The 16,383-nt window shown below is 38.7% G+C and overlaps 2 protein-coding genes across 3 annotated transcripts in view; both read right to left on the bottom strand.

Annotated features, from left to right (window-relative positions):
* Positions 1-16,383, bottom strand: part of ano5a (anoctamin 5a) — an 805,725-nt gene that overhangs the window by 124,525 nt on the left and 664,817 nt on the right. The window lies entirely within an intron of this gene.
* Positions 1-16,383, bottom strand: part of cpne8 (copine VIII) — a 100,015-nt gene that overhangs the window by 11,670 nt on the left and 71,962 nt on the right. For both annotated transcript variants that reach the window (XM_087312644.1, XM_087312645.1), the window contains 2 exons: positions 2,974-3,101; positions 1,051-1,153 (listed from right to left, as the gene is read on the bottom strand). In XM_087312644.1, the coding sequence (XP_087168770.1) occupies positions 1,051-1,153; positions 2,974-3,101 (231 nt within the window). The remainder of the gene's footprint in view (positions 1-1,050; positions 1,154-2,973; positions 3,102-16,383) is intronic.

Here is a 16,383-nt window from a genome sequence, read left to right as displayed (position 1 = left end):
GAATAGTTTTATTTTAATAGATTAAAATAAATTAAACAAATGAATAATGATTATAAAAATAGATTGCTGCACTTTATTTTTGTCGTCAATAAGCTTGTTTATATAGTTCCTATTGGTGTGCAGCATTGTGTGTAGTATTTCTATGCTTATAATCAATTCAATTCAGCTTTATTTGTATAGCGCTTTTACAATGTAGATTGTGTGAAAGCAGCTTCACATAAATGGTCATAGTAACTGGATCAGTGTAGTTCAGTTTTTAGTGTTTAAGTTCAGTTCAGTTTAGCTCAGTTCAGTGTGATTTAAAATCATTACTGAGAGTCCAAACACTGAAGAGCAAATTCATCGATGCGTAGCTCTACCAATCCTGAACCATGCGAGCCAGTGGCGACAGCGGAGAGGGAAAAAAACTTCACCGATAGGAGAGTGAAGAAAAAAAACCTTGAGAGAACCAGACTCCGGGCATACGTATACGCACAGACACTAGTGTCTTGAAGGATATCTAGTCTAATATTATTTACTGTCATCATGGCAAAGAGAAAAGAAATCAGTTATTAGAAATGAGTTATTTGTTTTTTGTATCACACTTACATAATATATATAATTATATATAAAGACACTAGTGTTCAGATCAAAGTGGCATTTAAAGGCTTTACTAGGGTAATTAGGGTAAAGTTAGGGTACTTAGGCTAATATTGCTTGAGGGGGCTAATAATATTGACCTTAAAATGGGTTTAAAACAGTTAAAACTGCTTTTATTCTAGCCGAAATAAAACAAATAAGACTTTCTCTAGAAGAAAAAATATAATCAGACATACTGTGAGAAATTCCTGAATCTGTTCAACACCATTTGGGAAATATTAAAAAAAAATAATAATAAAATAAAATAAATAAATAAATCAGAGGGCGAATAAATTTGACTTTAGCTGCACATAATAACGATACACATTATGTCGGAACAAACTTTTATTTTGAATGTGATTACTTTTTACACAGCAATACTTTTTCGTAGTGCTAAACAAGATTGCAGAGTGCTGTGGTTTTTGTACTTACGTTCACGATGGATTCTTTTGTCTGAGCCATGTCGGAAATGACCCCATCCGAGATGATGAGGAGGATGAAGTATTCTGAACCATCCTTCACTAAAGAGGCATATCTGCAAAGACCAAATCTGATCACATCATGTCCTCGTAGAAGACACACGGGCTGAATCCCAATTCAAATCCAATCTATCCCAGCGTCCCAAAGTACATCAAAAGTACCTGATTGGTATTCTATCTGTGGCAAGTGCGAACCCACATTTTGTTTTTGGGGTGGGGTGGGGGGGGGGGGGGGGGTATTGCTTAAAATCAGTTGTAATAATGAGGTAGCTGAGTGTAATGACATAGCAGTATTATAGGTCTGATCTGTTTTGAATGCTCAGCCTACACTGAAATATTGAGTCATTGGTTGAGTCAAGTGGTTGCAAAAATATATTTGTGTTAAATTTAAACAAGCATATTACGTTGATTTAATTTGTATTTTTACATTCAGCCTATTTTAGTTGTTTGCAACCACTTACCTTAAAAATATTTAGTAAATCCAATGAATAATTTTTTTTCATGGTAAAGATTTGTTCAATGGTACATGTTATTTAATTGAAAACTGTCCTTTTTTTCATGACTTGAAAGAAATATCATACAATTTACCAACCCAGGCTCATTTTAGATAGCTAGACCAGTATTATTTTATGGACAGCATGAAATACGTCCTAGAAGGTAAATTTTTTTTTTTTTAGGCTGTTTTTTACCCCCTGATTACGCCAGAGGCCGCTGTGTAAGCTTTTTCAGATATCAAAATTCTCCCACGAGTGCCATTCGCACCTGCTGTTCTCACGTAAATCCACTAGAGACCGCTATCGACTGACTGACTGACAGATTGACTTGCCCAACCTCTTCCAATACCCAACCGATAGTGTTTTCAAAAGCACTGATTGACCCACACACCCTTTCCCTAAACCCAACCGATAGTGTTTTCAAAACACAGATTGACCCACCCACCCCTTTTCTAAACCCAACCGATAGTGTTTTCAAAACACAGATTGACCCACCCACTCCTTCTCTAAACCCAACCGATAGAGTTTTTTTTAAAACACAGATTGACCCACCCACTCCTTCTCTAAACCCAACCGATAGTGTTTTCAAAACACAGATTGACCCACCCACCCCTTTTCTAAACCCAACCGATAGTGTTTTCAAAACACAGATTGACCCACCCACCCCTTCCCTAAACCCAACCGACAGTGTTTTCAAAACACAGATTGACCCACCCACCCCTTTTCTAAACCCAACCGATAGTGTTTTCAAAAGCACCGATTAACCCACCCACCCTTTTTCTAAACCCAACCGATAGTGTTTTCAAAACAAAGATTGACCCACCCACCCCTTCCCTTAACCCAACCGATAGTGTTTTCAAAACACAGATTGACCAACCCACCCCTTCTCTAAACCCAACCAACAGTGTTTTCAAAAGCACCGATTAACCCACCCACCCCTTCTCTAAACCCAACCCACAGTGTTTTCAAAAGCACCGATTAACCCACCCCTTCTCTAAATCCAACCGATAGTGTTATCAAAACACAGATTGACCCACCCACCCCTTCCCTAAACCCAACCCACAGTGTTTTCAAAAGCACCGATTAACCCACCCACCCCTTCCCTAAACCCAACCGACAGTGTTTTCAAAAGCACCGATTAACCCACCCACCCCTTCTCTAAACCCAACCGACAGTGTTTCAGATTGTGTTCACCTGTTCCTTGTTTGATTTATCATTATACTGTTTATGTAGATCTGTGTTAGCCTTATGTTGTTGATTCTTTTCCATGCTGTTTTATACCTGTTTTGTCCATTTTGGAGATTTTCAAATAGAAAGTAATGTGCTGCAATGCTAATGTGTAATAAATAGTGTAGTGGTATGTTTATAATAACTGTGCTCACCTTGCTACATGATTAATGACAGGCGAGAAGTATGTTGGTCCGTAAAGTCGGACAGACTTCAGACTCTGGTAATACGCCTCTAGAACGCCCTCAATCCCGCTACAGTATGGGTTATCTGGGTTTCCATTCTGGAAGTACACATATAAACAAACATAAATACACAAGATAATAATGCTAGCATCACAACAAACAACACAAACATAATTGAGTGGATACAGCAGAATGTGTGCCGTTTGAATTAGTTTTTTCAAGTGTCAAAAGTATATTAAAAAGTACTTACAGATAATATAATATTAGTGAAAAAAAGGCAATTTAAGAGTAATTACAGAGACATTTCATTTTCAACTCATTTAAACTATTATGCTGTGTTCACACCAGACACAGCACGCGTGGATATATGTGCGGTAAACAGACGCGTGAACTCGCTTCATACGAGTGTCAACTTTACTTCACAATAAACACGGGTTTGCATCATTGACAGGGCTTCTTTCTACCCGGTGACTCTAGCTTCATTCCTAAATGGCTAATGGATTTTATTGAGAAAATTACTGTGTTTATGTGCTTTATGAAGGCTGAAAACCAGTGTCGATTCGTTTGGAGCTGTGTCTGAGTCCACTAGATCCTTTCAAAAGTGCACCAGCTCTGTGAGTTCACAAACTCCTCCTGGATGATGGTGCTTCCGACTGAGCTGAGCCCAGTTTGATCAACTGTTGTCCGGTATCTGCAGGAGGATTTCCCCCTGGGACACCAACAACAGGATTTACCAACTCGAGCCATTCTTGTGAAACATGCATTAAAGGCGTCAATCGTGCAAAACGCTCAACTCGGGCCACTTCATTTGAGTGAATCCGTCATTCACGCCACCTCATTCGCATCGCAGGATGTCTATTTGCGGCTTTGCATTGACTTAACATGTAAATCACTCGCGCTTGGCGCTTTTTCAGCGTTTGGTGTGAACGCAGCATCCGAATGTATTGGTTTTTATATGCTTAATTATTTATATGCTTAATTATATTTAAATTATATATTTAATTATATATAAGAAATTGTTATTTTAATTTATTAACTAATAAACTAAAGCTAATGTAAAATACTATATAAATACAAATAATGAGTAAATATATAAATAAGTGTGTTATATACTTAAAAATATATATACTAAAAATGTGCAATATTTTCACACATGACACATAAGTTCCAATTTACGGTCCCACTTTATATTAAGTGGCCTTAACTACTATGTACTAACATAAAACAAATAAATACAATGTACTAACTGTGTTTATAATGTATTTGAGAACGCTTGTGGTGCTTTTGAGTTGGGATATAGGTTGGGTTATGGACAGGTTTGGTGGTGTGGGTAGGTTTAAGGGTGGGTTAAGGTGTAAGGGATGGTCAACAGTGTATTTACAAACGTAATTACAAAAGTTAACTACAGATGTGATTAAATGTATTTAATCAAGCATAAGTACAAGTAAATACATGTATTTACACAATAAGTACATTGTAACAAATTATTATAATTATTACTATATTAATTCCTGTGTAAGTACATATTAGTTAAGGGCACTTAATATAAAGTGGGACCGAATTTACATTGAAGTATGTTTCTTTTACCATAAAAGCTCATCGGAATATTTGGGAGAATGATGTAAGCATATTTAAAGACAAAAGAAGTTACTATGAAATCAATATTAAATAAAAATTATGCTTCAAGTGGGTCGAAAGCGACTCCAAATTCCAGCTAAATGGCATAACATTCAGTTTTCACTTAAGATATCTTTTAAACTATATTATTTCTGTAATAAGTACTTGTACAATAAATTGCCTACAATAATTTACCACCAACAGTCAGACTATGTGTACACCTATTCATTGTGTTCTACGTTTTACTGTCAACACTGCTAATTGTATATTATCTTGTTTTTTTTTGTATTTATTCTTGTTTTTTGGTAGTATGTTGTCTGTATTTTGCACTGTCTGGAGTGAGCACCTAAGCTTTTCCCTTATCATAGCACACGTGCTGCTGTTTATGAGACAATAAAAGTGATTTGATTTGATAAGCAAAGCTTATTTTGATCACACTTTATAACAATTCATTAACTGTAGGCCTAAACCTACTAATGTTCTACTTATCAATAGTTATTAAGGTAGTCCTTGGGTTTAGGCATTGGGTCACTAGTCAATAATGATTGGTACTTATTTGGTACTTAAACTGATGTGTTACCTATTTTTCGTGATAAAATACAAATTTTAATGATTTCCATTAGCTATCCAAGTAATATATTGTATTACTTGATATGTTAACAGCTAGAAATAAATTATAAAGCTTAAAAAAGTGTTTGTTTCATTTCCTTTTTCATTTTAATTTGCATGTTTGTCACACACTAATGTTTCAGATCATTAAACAAATTTAAATAGTTGTCAAAGATAACACAAGCACATGCATCAAAACCTAATCAGCCTCCTAAACCTAATCAGAAATTACTGATCATTTTCAATAACTTGCATTGAGTCTGCTACAGCGTCTTGTAGGAGTTTTGGCCCACTCATTACAGAAACATTGTAATTCAGCCACATTGGAGGGTTTTCGAGCATCAAGCATATTTTTAAGGTCATGTCACAACATCCTAATTGGATTCGGGTCAGGACTTTGATTAGGCCACTACAGGGTTTTCATTTTGCTTTTCTCAGCCATTCAAAAGTGGACTTGCTGGCGTGCTTTGGATCATTTTCCAGCCGCAGAACCCAACTTCGCTTCACCTTGAGGTCACTAGCAGATGGCCAGAAAATATTCTTCAGAGGGACCGTTTTCACGCAAGGCTACGTAGTTTTGTATTTAGATTTTTCCCTTAATAATAAAAACGCTCATTTAAACATTACACCAGTTTTGCACACTAGCAAGTGAACGGCTGAAGAAACACAAAATGAAAACATTGGAGTGGCCTAGTCAAAGTCCTGACCTGAATCCTGTTAAGATGCTGTGCCATGACCTTAAAAAGGCGGTTCATGCTCATAAAACATCCTAAAATTCCTCCACTGCACTGTAACAGACTCAATGCAAGTTATCAGAAAAGCTTGATTGCTGATTATGTTTAGGGGGTAAATATTTTTTCACACAGGGCTATGTAGTTTTGGATCCCTTAATAATAAAAAAAAACCCTTCATTTAAAAACTCCATAGTGTTTAAAATTTGAATATCTGAAGATTAAAGTGACAAACATGTTAAAAAAGCGAGATCAGCAAGGGGGCAAATACTTTTTCACACTACTGTAAATGAGAAAAACGAGAAGCAGCAGGCATGAAAAGTTTGATCTATCCATGTGATCTCACATCCAGAAGCTTCCTGCAGTATAAGAGGCACGTTTAAAGAGCGCTATTCACTCAAGTAAAGCTTTAATGCTCTGCTGAGTGCATATGGAGTCTCCCGCGCTCAGCCCTGAGGAAAGCGGAGCGCGCGTGTGCGCTTTAGCAGTGTGTGGGCAGCTGCAGCCGCGGGCACTGCATCTGTTTGCTCCAATAAGGAGGATCTGTGTCTCACTGTATATGGGATTATGTGATAGATTCTCTGTGACGGTTTCGTGGGTGTGGAAGAGCGGCGAAAAAGGCGAAATAAAGCAAATAAATTCCGTCCTCTTTAGAAATCAAGACAGCTGTGGGTAATCTTCATTTGCTAATGTCTATCAATCTCCTTTATGAAGCGCCTCATCCATATTCATGAGTTAGTCAGCCCTCCAGAAGCATGTTTGGTGGCCAAATCTAAATTTTTGGCCTTCACTTGGTGTTTGTCAGGTCATCTATATGCTAATGTGCTCCTACAACTTGACCAAACAAAACAACTTGTAATAGACGTACTCATACACAATGTGCGATCTCTTCACGGCTAACACTGATAGCCTAATCATAAACTGCTTGTCCCAAGGTACAATAGCTAAATGCTCGGAGCTAGCTGTCTTCAGAATTAAAGAGAAGCACATTCAGTATGTCCCATCCAATATAAAATGTGTCAGTGCAGGAATAAAAGCAGCGCTCGGCTTTTGAGTGTGAGCCCTAAGGGACCTGCTGGAGAACAGGTACAAGAGTGAATCTAAAGGAGCTGGAGATTGATGATATCTGGTGGTCCAGGCAGATATGTTTCATCTATGGTTGGGGTTTTGCAGCGACTGGGATAGGTGCAATGCACGTCATGATTTTGCCGAGTATGATGCGATGATCCTGGAGTAACATCTATGTCAGTGGTTCTCAAACTGTGGTACGCGTACCACTAGTGGTACGCGGGCTTCCTCCTAGTGGTACGCGGAGGAATCGCCAAATAATTAAATAAACAATTAACATTTTTAATCCTTTGAACTATATTATCGATGTGATCAGCTTTGGCATTTTTGTGAAGCGTACGATCACAGCGCTGTGCTTAGAATGTTTATTTTAGTGCAATTTGTCATAAGCTGCTGAAAATCAGTTTCCGAAGTGATTCTGAAGCGTGATTTGACTGACATGAAAACTGGCCAATCACAGTCGACCTTTTTTTGTGTGTGTGTTTTTGCGTGAAACGTAAGGGCGGGACAAAGGCTTTCTGAGTCGCAGAGACAGAAAAAACAACTTAAAAACAAATGTTTTGTTGGAATAATGCTTCTCGGATGTTTTCACTATCGAGATGTCTTGCAGAGTGATTAAACCGCGGACATATTTCCTGCCTATTTGATGATCTACATACACGTTTCGCTCTCCAACAGCGAGTCGACTCGCCTCTGACCTGTCACTCCTCTATACTGTCTGAATGGCGGCGCGGGAATAGAGGTATTGCGCAATTACTCATTTCTGGAAATGTGGCGAGTGCTTTATTTTAACACGAGAGAGCGCATTCATGTACGCAAATCACTAAAACAGATATGCGAGCTCTTAAATAAGCTTTTTTTAAATGAACTGCAAGTCCTGTCATGATCGCCTGTGTGCTCAGATTGAACACAATCGCGATCTGTTCACTATTAAAGTAGACATTATTTGTCTTTGTTACTTGACTAAATTTAGTCAAAAGTATTCAAAGTTATCAAGTATTTAGAATTAGATTGATGCATGATCGATGACAATGCTAATGGTCTTATTTGGCTGTATTGTAAAGTGAAACTTACTTTTAGCAAAGGTGGAACTTTTTTTATTTCTTTACGACAAAATAATTATGCTGGAAATGTTTCTGGATGAGGTATTTGTGTGATTTATACATTTAGCCGTATTCTGATCTGTCTTAAAGCATTACAGGTCAAAGCAATCCCTTGTTGCTAATTGTTTATTTAAAAATAACAATAAGGCTCTTAAAGCACTGCTTTGATAAATGTATTGTTGTCATATTTCAAATACCTCAAGTAAAATAAAGTCATTTGTTTTATTTTTTACTGAAAGTGTACTTCTGTTTTTTGTAAAGTTTGTATTTAAGTTTAAGATCAAGTGTAAAATAAAATCTACATGTGATGTACAGCTATTTAAGAAACAAATTTGCCATATTGTAAAGAAAAATAGTGTAAAATATGTAAATAAAAGGCTAAATTTAAATCTTTTCATCATATACTAAATAAACCTTTCAAAGGTTGAAAATATTGTTTTAAAAATGGGCAAAAAGTGTCTCTATGGCCTTAAAGATTATTTGGTAGTTTTACCAGTGCTATTGAAAAATATTAATTGTCATGAAAGGAAAAATTGACTATACTTTCTTTGTTTGTGCAAATTCCTTTACATATAGCTTTGGGATTTAAGCAATTAAACCATTCAATCAGGTTTACACTTAAAAGTGATTTCATAATGAAAATCTGATTTTGTTTTTTTCAAAAGTAACCAACTAGTACTTATTAAGAGTACTTTGTACTTTTACCTAATATTAGTTGTATTTACTAAAATGTGTGTTATTTTAGCAGTGTAATAGTATTTTTACTTGAGTACAAAAATATTTCATAAGCATTTAGTGCAGGTTTATTATATTATTAATATATGATTAATAATAATAATAATAATAATAATTGTTTTTATTTGTATCAATTCCTATGCAATATTTTATGGGTTGCTGAGAATACATTTCAATACATCTTCAATACATACATCTTCAATACATAGCATGTCAGTCTTAAAAACAAAAAAATAGCTGCTGGAAAAAGTGCTTAAAATTTCTTGATTTTCATTAGGCTGTGCCTGTATGAACCCTGTCATATGAACATTTAACATATATTTCAAGATTTGTCTGAAAGTGTATAAATATGCCATATAGCCTATATTTATGAGGTCCAAGCAACATTTCCAGCTTTTGATGAATAGGCGAATAGGCTCCTATGAATACTTTAGATTTAAATACAGCAGTTTTCCTTTTACTTTATATATATATATATATATATATATATATATATATATATATATATATATATATATATATATATATATATTTTTTTTTTTTTTTTTTTTTTTTTTTTTTTACCTGCAAACAGTTAATGTTCAGACTATTTAAAATGTTTAAAGTGACTGACAATTATACATATTCTTAATAATAGGAATTAATCTGCCTCGTTTTCAAACTCTGCACAGCTGTAGCTGCTTAATTAGGCCTACGGCGCAATTTTTTTAATACTGGTCATTATGGTGGTACTTGGAGAGACAATTTTTTTCTAAGGTGGTACTTGGTGAAAAAAGTTTGAGAACCACTGATCTATGTTGATCCTGCAACATCATTTGTGTTTGAAACTGTAAGTCACAGGTGTCAAACTCAGTTCCAAAAGAGCCGCAGCTCTGCACAGTTTAGTTCCAACCCTAATTAAACACACCTGATCAAACTAATTGAGTCCTTCAGGCTTGTTTGAAACCTACAGGTAAGTGTGTTGGAGCAGGGTTGGAACTAAACTGTGCAGGGCTTCGGCCCTCCAGGAATTGAGTTTGACACCCCTGCTGTAAGTCATACCTATTCCCTACCCTATAACCCAACCATAACTGTAAACCATTCCCAAAATCAGAGGATAGCAATCATGTAGAAGTGCAAAAACCTAACCGTAAGCCTAAAGTAATACAGTAAACATATCCCTTATGTCTGATTAGCTGTTTGGAATGTTGTTCCAGGGTCAACATAGCTGTTAGTCCAGGAGCATGTCCTACTAGATGAATTCAGGTTGGCAAGGTCAATGCCTCACCAATAGCGTATCGAGAGTGCAATCCCTGTTATAGTCGACTGTTCTTCATTGCATTTCCTTTTGGAACCATTATAAATCATATATAATAAAAAACACTCTAAGATCTCGGATACAAGCGGCCGAAATGAGTTTCCTTCGAAGGGTGGCAGGGCGCACTCTTATGGATAGGGTGAGGAGCTCTGACACCCGGGAGGAGCTCGGAGTAGAGTCGCTGCTCCTCCACATCGAGAGAAATCAGCTGAGGTGGCTCGGATGCCTCCTGGACGCCTACCTAGGGAGGTGTTCCAGGCATGTCCCACCGGGAGGCGGCCTCGGGGAAGACCCAGGACACGCTGTAGGGACTATGTCTCTCGGCTGGCCTGGGAACGCCTCGGGATCCCCCCGGAGGAGCTGGAGGAAGTGTCTGGGAATAGGGAAGTCTGGGGTTCTCTCCTAAGACTGCTGCCCCCGCGACCCGGCCCCCGGAAAAGCGGCAGAAGATGATGATGATGATCTACTAAGTTTTTTTTTAAGGTTAAAGGGTTGGTTTACCCAATAATGAAAGTTATTCTGTGCAGCACTAAATGCTCTGCAGAAATTTGCTTTCCTTACTTTTCTAGTCCAAATAGCTAAAACCAAATTAAATCAAGAAGAACTTTCTAGTCAAGCCAAAAATATTCTCTTGTTTTCAGAAGTAATGAGTTTTACCTTAAAACAAGCAAAGTAATCTTGTTTTCACTTTTAAATAGGATTATTTTGCTTACCCCGTTGGTAGAATATTGTGCTTGTTTTGAGGAAAAAGTTTTGACATTATATCTGAAAACAAGACAATATTTTTATTAACAATACAAGAACTCCAAGAAGGAAAAGCATCTTTTGCAGTATGTCAAAAGCACACTTATGAAAGACTGTTGAAGCGTGTACAGCAGTTTCCAGAAGTTGCACAAAACCGTTTGCAAAGTTTTAAATATAGATTTTTGACGTCTTTCATTTATTCATTCATTTTTCTTTGGATTAGTCTTTTTGTTAATCAGGGGTCATCACAGCAGAATGAACTGCCAACTATTCACCATATGTTTTACACAGCGGATGCCCTTCTAGCTGCAACCCAGTACTGGGAAACACCCTTACACACCCATTCACACACACAAACTCATACATTACGCCCAGTTTAGTTCATCAATTCCCCTATAGCGCATGTGTTTGGAGTGTGGCGGAAACTGGAGCACCCTGAGGAAACCACACAGGGAGAACATGCAAACTCCACACAGAAACGCCAACTGACCCAGCCAGGACTCGAAGCAGTGACCTTCTTGCTGTAAGGCGACAGTGCTAAGCACTTAGTGAGAAGTTGTGAAGCACTACCTTGTATATTTCTCAAGAAGTGATTTTATATATTCACTCTGCTTATCAGCTGTATAAATTGCTTGGGTATGAATGCAGGAGCAAAATTCTGTGTGCACAAAATGCTTGCACAGGCCTTTAACGGGTGGCCAAGTCACAACATCTTGCTACTGGGATGCCTCAGGGCTTGGACCACTTCCCTTCTTTATTTACATGATCTGTCATTCAGAAACATGGCAGAAAGATGCAAGTCTTAACAAAGACTATAGAAAACACAAGACAAGTCATGTGTAACGTGTAACGATTAATATGGTGAATGAAGCCCCGGCTACTATCGTTACTAGACTGACTCTTCTCCAGGGGAGAAGCTAGTACCAGACATCTGCTTTTACGACAGTTTGATGGTCAACAAACACACTGGAATCTCAGCAAATACTTGCTTCACAGACATAAGAAGTATGCCCACAGAAAGCTTGACATCTGGACGTTTAAATGAAGCATGTGCACTTGATAACAAAAGTTTTGTTGTTTTGTAATCTTTATGAAACAATGTGAGGTACAGTCCATCCTGTCAAACACACATCACATGACAATAGCGACTCGAACGCCACAGAAACATGTAAACAAAGAGTCTTGGCCATTTCTGGAGGAGTTTCACCATCAAGATCAAGTTGTGGATTACTTCAGAAGAGCTGCACGATCAGACGATCCTCTTCCAGAGGATGATAATGTGTAGAATAGCCGAAAATGAGGTTGGTGTCGTGATCTCGTTTCGTTTGAGTGCACATGCACATTAGCTTAAGCCAATGGTTCTCAAAGTGGGGGTCAGGACCCCCCGAGGGGTCGCGGGACAATGAAGGGGGGGGTCGCCTGGTGATTTCCAAAAATCTGTTTATTTTAATTAAACCATAAGAATTACCATATTTTATCCGTAACCTACTGAAGAGAAAAAATAGTCGTTTATACCATATATAGTTACTATAGTAGCTTATAGTTACTACTTCTATTGGATTGCAACCCCTGGGGTAATTACATTGTATTAAAGACGCAGCAATAGCGTCAGATGCAGCAGATTTTATAACACCTGGTTAAACTTTGTGGCCCATTTACAGCTCTCATTCATTAAAAAAATTAAAAGTCAAAGTCAAGTCAAAGTCAAAGTCAGCTTTATTGTCAATTCAGCCACATGTACAAGACATACAGAGAATCGAAATTGCGTTACTCTCAGACCCAAGGTGCTTAACATTAATATAAAATATATATATAAAAAAAAAAAAGAAGAATAGACTTGGGTCCATTGGTGTGTGTGCGCCATTGCATGCAAGGTTTCTGTATTTATAACCACCTCAGAGGATATTGGGGGTTGTGAGTCACTGGCATTGTCATTTTGGGGGTCGCGGCCTGAAAACCCCTGGCTTAAGCAACCTCAAAAAATGCTAATTTTGTTTGATTCAAATGTTTAGAAATTAAACTCATGAGACAGTTCTTTATTTACAGTTTAATTTTATTGGCTATACTGACGAGAGGCGTTACAAAGATGGCCGCCGAGTGAAATGCCTTAAAAGGATTAAGTCTTAATTCTCATTCCGGCCTGATGGTCTGACTGAGGCGACTCACATCTAAGCCTCTCTGATAAGACATTTCTTGTTGGATAAAGAACTGTCAGCTTCAGGTCAACCTTGGCAAAACAAAACTGCTAGTGTAGGTTTTTATTCAACAAACCCAGGCTCATTCTGTAAATGTAGCCCTATATAAATTTCTAGAGAGCGCACAATACCTCCCAGGAGCTACATTTTTTTGCAGTTTTTGTTTTCTCGAATCCACCAGAGGCCGCTGTGTACGCTTTTTCACATCTCAAATTTTCTATCGACCGACTGACTGACTGATCACCCCACCACCCCCTTCTCTAAACCCAACCGATAGTGTTTTCAGAAGCACCAATTGACCAGCGCCCACCCACTTCCCGAAACTCGATCGACAGTGTTAAAAAGCAATCCAGAAAAAGAAAAGCCCTCGCGGCGGCCTGCTTTTTACCACGCGTTCAGATCTTATCACATTCTCACCCTGTTATGTACTTGTTTATTTTATTTTTGGCTTTTGATTTTGTTTTACCTGCTTTCTCAAACCATTCTTGGCCAGACTCAAACCCTGTCGTCACGGTCAACTCCGCTCTGTCTCTCAAATCCTCTAACGAGCTCGCAAATTGGTAACAGTGGAAAAGCCGTTCATAGGAAGGTAAGCGGTCAGCTGGTAGCGCGAAAAGGAACGACGTCATACCACCATGTAGCAAATGTTTTAAAGACGAAACGCAGCCATACGTCACTCTGGCTATATAATTAGTGATCTCCAAAAATGTATATTAAGTTACGTTTTCAGAATGAGACATGTTGAATCCAACCCATTTTTAAGGAAGACAACAAAATATTCAGATCAGGTCTCCTATTTTGCATTTATTTCTTATTTATTAAAACATTCATGCTAAGTAAACTCTGCTAGAGTAAGTGGGACTTGTCTCATCACTCGCACACTGTTGCTGATTAGTTGGTTTGATTGCTGCTATTGTTCTCCTTCATTTGTAAGTCACACTGGATAAAAGCGTCTGCTAAATGATTAAATGGAAATGAGCCAGCTCAAATGTTCAGCGCCTCGGGGGGCCCTCGAGGAACCGACTAAGTGTGTTTATACGTGCAACCAAACACTGATGATCCAATCAGCTTATTATGATGTGTGTAGAGCGGATTTTAAGTTTTATGTTTTGAAATCAGAACATGCAACTAATGCAGGGCGGCACGGTGGCTCAGTGGTTAGCACTGTCACCTCACAGCAAATAGGTCGCTGGTTTGAGCCTCGGCTAGGTCAGTTGGCATTTCTGTGTGGAGTTTGCATGTTCTCCCCGTGTTGGCGTGAGTTTCCTCCGGGTGCTCTGCTTCTGGTTTATAGGGGAACGGGATGAGTGTGTGTGTGATTGAGTGTATGGGTGTTTCCCAGTACTGGGTTGCGATCCGCTGCGTAAAACATAGTTGGCGGTTCATTCCGCTGTAGTGACCGCTGATAAATAAGGGACTAACCCAAAATAAAATGAATGACTAAATGGTTAACAAATGCACATGCAGGCATTCGCTGGCATCAGTTCAAATGGAAAATCTTTTTCCGAACCACAACATAACATCATTTAGGCAAAGGCCTTCTTCACTCAGTCCCACAAATTCATCTAAGCTGCTTAAGCATCCCTGCCAGGGAATTTTATTCAATTTTTAAGAGCTTTATCAGCTGATTCAGGTGTGTCTGGGTGAGTGCAGAACTCTGCAGGACAGAGAATCCCAAACGCAGGGCCGAGGAGTTAGGGCTTTTCAGTCATGACAACTTTCAATATAGGATTGGCACGTGGATGTGTGTAATGCATTTGCTCACAATGTACACCTGCAGCAGTAGCTACTCACTACTGTCATCATGTACACAGGAACTTACAGATTGAGTGAAAATGCAAATACAATATCTTCCAATCCAGATCTAGACAGGCGGCACTTGGGGGATTGGAGGAACAACTTACAACAAATATCAAATGTTAAATATTAAGCAATGCATCTCAATGGCTTTAAATACTGCAAAGGACATTTCGCTTGTGCCACATAGTCATAAAAGATTTCTAGTAGATTGCACATGAGCCGTTTGCTATGTTTCCTTCCACCTTATTTTACTGTATGCAATTTGGAATATTGCCTAAAAACGACTAATAAAAACGCTAAATTGGCAAAACATTTTGAAAATGCACAAAAAAAAATATGCACACAGTTAAAGACAAACATTTTGAGCTCCAATGGAAACACATTCACAGAATAAATTCCAGTATGGGCTTATAAAAAGTGATGGGATTTTGTTTGAACTAACCCAGGCTCATTCTGAAAGCGCAGTTCCGTGGACGTTTCTGGAGACTGCGCAATAGGTCCCGGGAGGTACGTATTTTTGCAGTTTTTGCTTTCGTGAATCCACGAGAGGCTGCTGTGTGTGCTCTTTTGTATCTCAAATGTCTCTCGCGAGTGCTGTTCGCGTCTGCGATGTTCTCGCGTAAACCCACCAGAGGCCGCTGTCTGACCGACCGTCTGTCTGACTGACTGAATGATTGACTGGGCGACCGGCTAATCAACTGACCCACCCTCTTCCTTCCCTAAACCCAACCAATTTTACCGATTGACCCGGCCACCAGCTTACATCCCTAAACCAAACCGACAATTTACAAAAGCCGTCCAGAAAAAGAAAAGCCCTCGTCTGATTTTTACCACGTTTTCAGATTTTACAACATTCTCACCCTGTTATGAACTCGTTCAGTTTAGTTTTTGCATTCTGTTTTTATCTTGCCTCATTTCTGGAGCTGCTCTTCCCCGGACTCGAACCCGGTCGTTGTTGTCGTGGTCAACTCTTCTCTGCATCTCAAGTCCGCCAACGTACACGACGAGCTAACTGGACATACTGGTTGAGGCGAGAAAGCCCTCCACGTTGAGGAAAGCGGTCAGCTGGTAGGCGCAAAAGGAACGGCGTCAGAACGCTCCGTATCGTTCGTTTAAAAACCTCCGGCTACATAATTCACAGTCTCCAGAAACGTCCACGGGACTACGTATTCAGAATGAGCCTGGGTTGCAATGCATTAATGGACTATCCAGCCTTTCCAGCACATTGTAAAAGATCTGAAATGTTGTTTCGCTCATTTCTAAAACACCTCAGCTGTCGGTCCGTCCTCACAGTATTTCAGTATTATTATTATTCTATTATTACTCCCTCAAGAACTGTCTTGAGCATCGCAAAGAGCGTCTCACGCCTCCAGAAGCCACCGCATTGCATTCATTGTGTTTCGTCTTGGTCTTCTGAGGCGCAACTCGTTTATTAAAGGAAGAAAAAGACCACAGTGGCTTCTCCCAATGCACTACACTAC

Source organism: Danio rerio, chromosome 25 (assembly GCF_052040795.2).
Source record: "Danio rerio strain M-AB ecotype USA chromosome 25, GRCz13ab, whole genome shotgun sequence".
Taxonomy (NCBI): Eukaryota; Metazoa; Chordata; class Actinopteri; order Cypriniformes; family Danionidae; genus Danio; species Danio rerio.
Note: the sequence above shows the minus strand (reverse complement) of the source record. Positions and strands in the feature narration are given on the sequence as shown.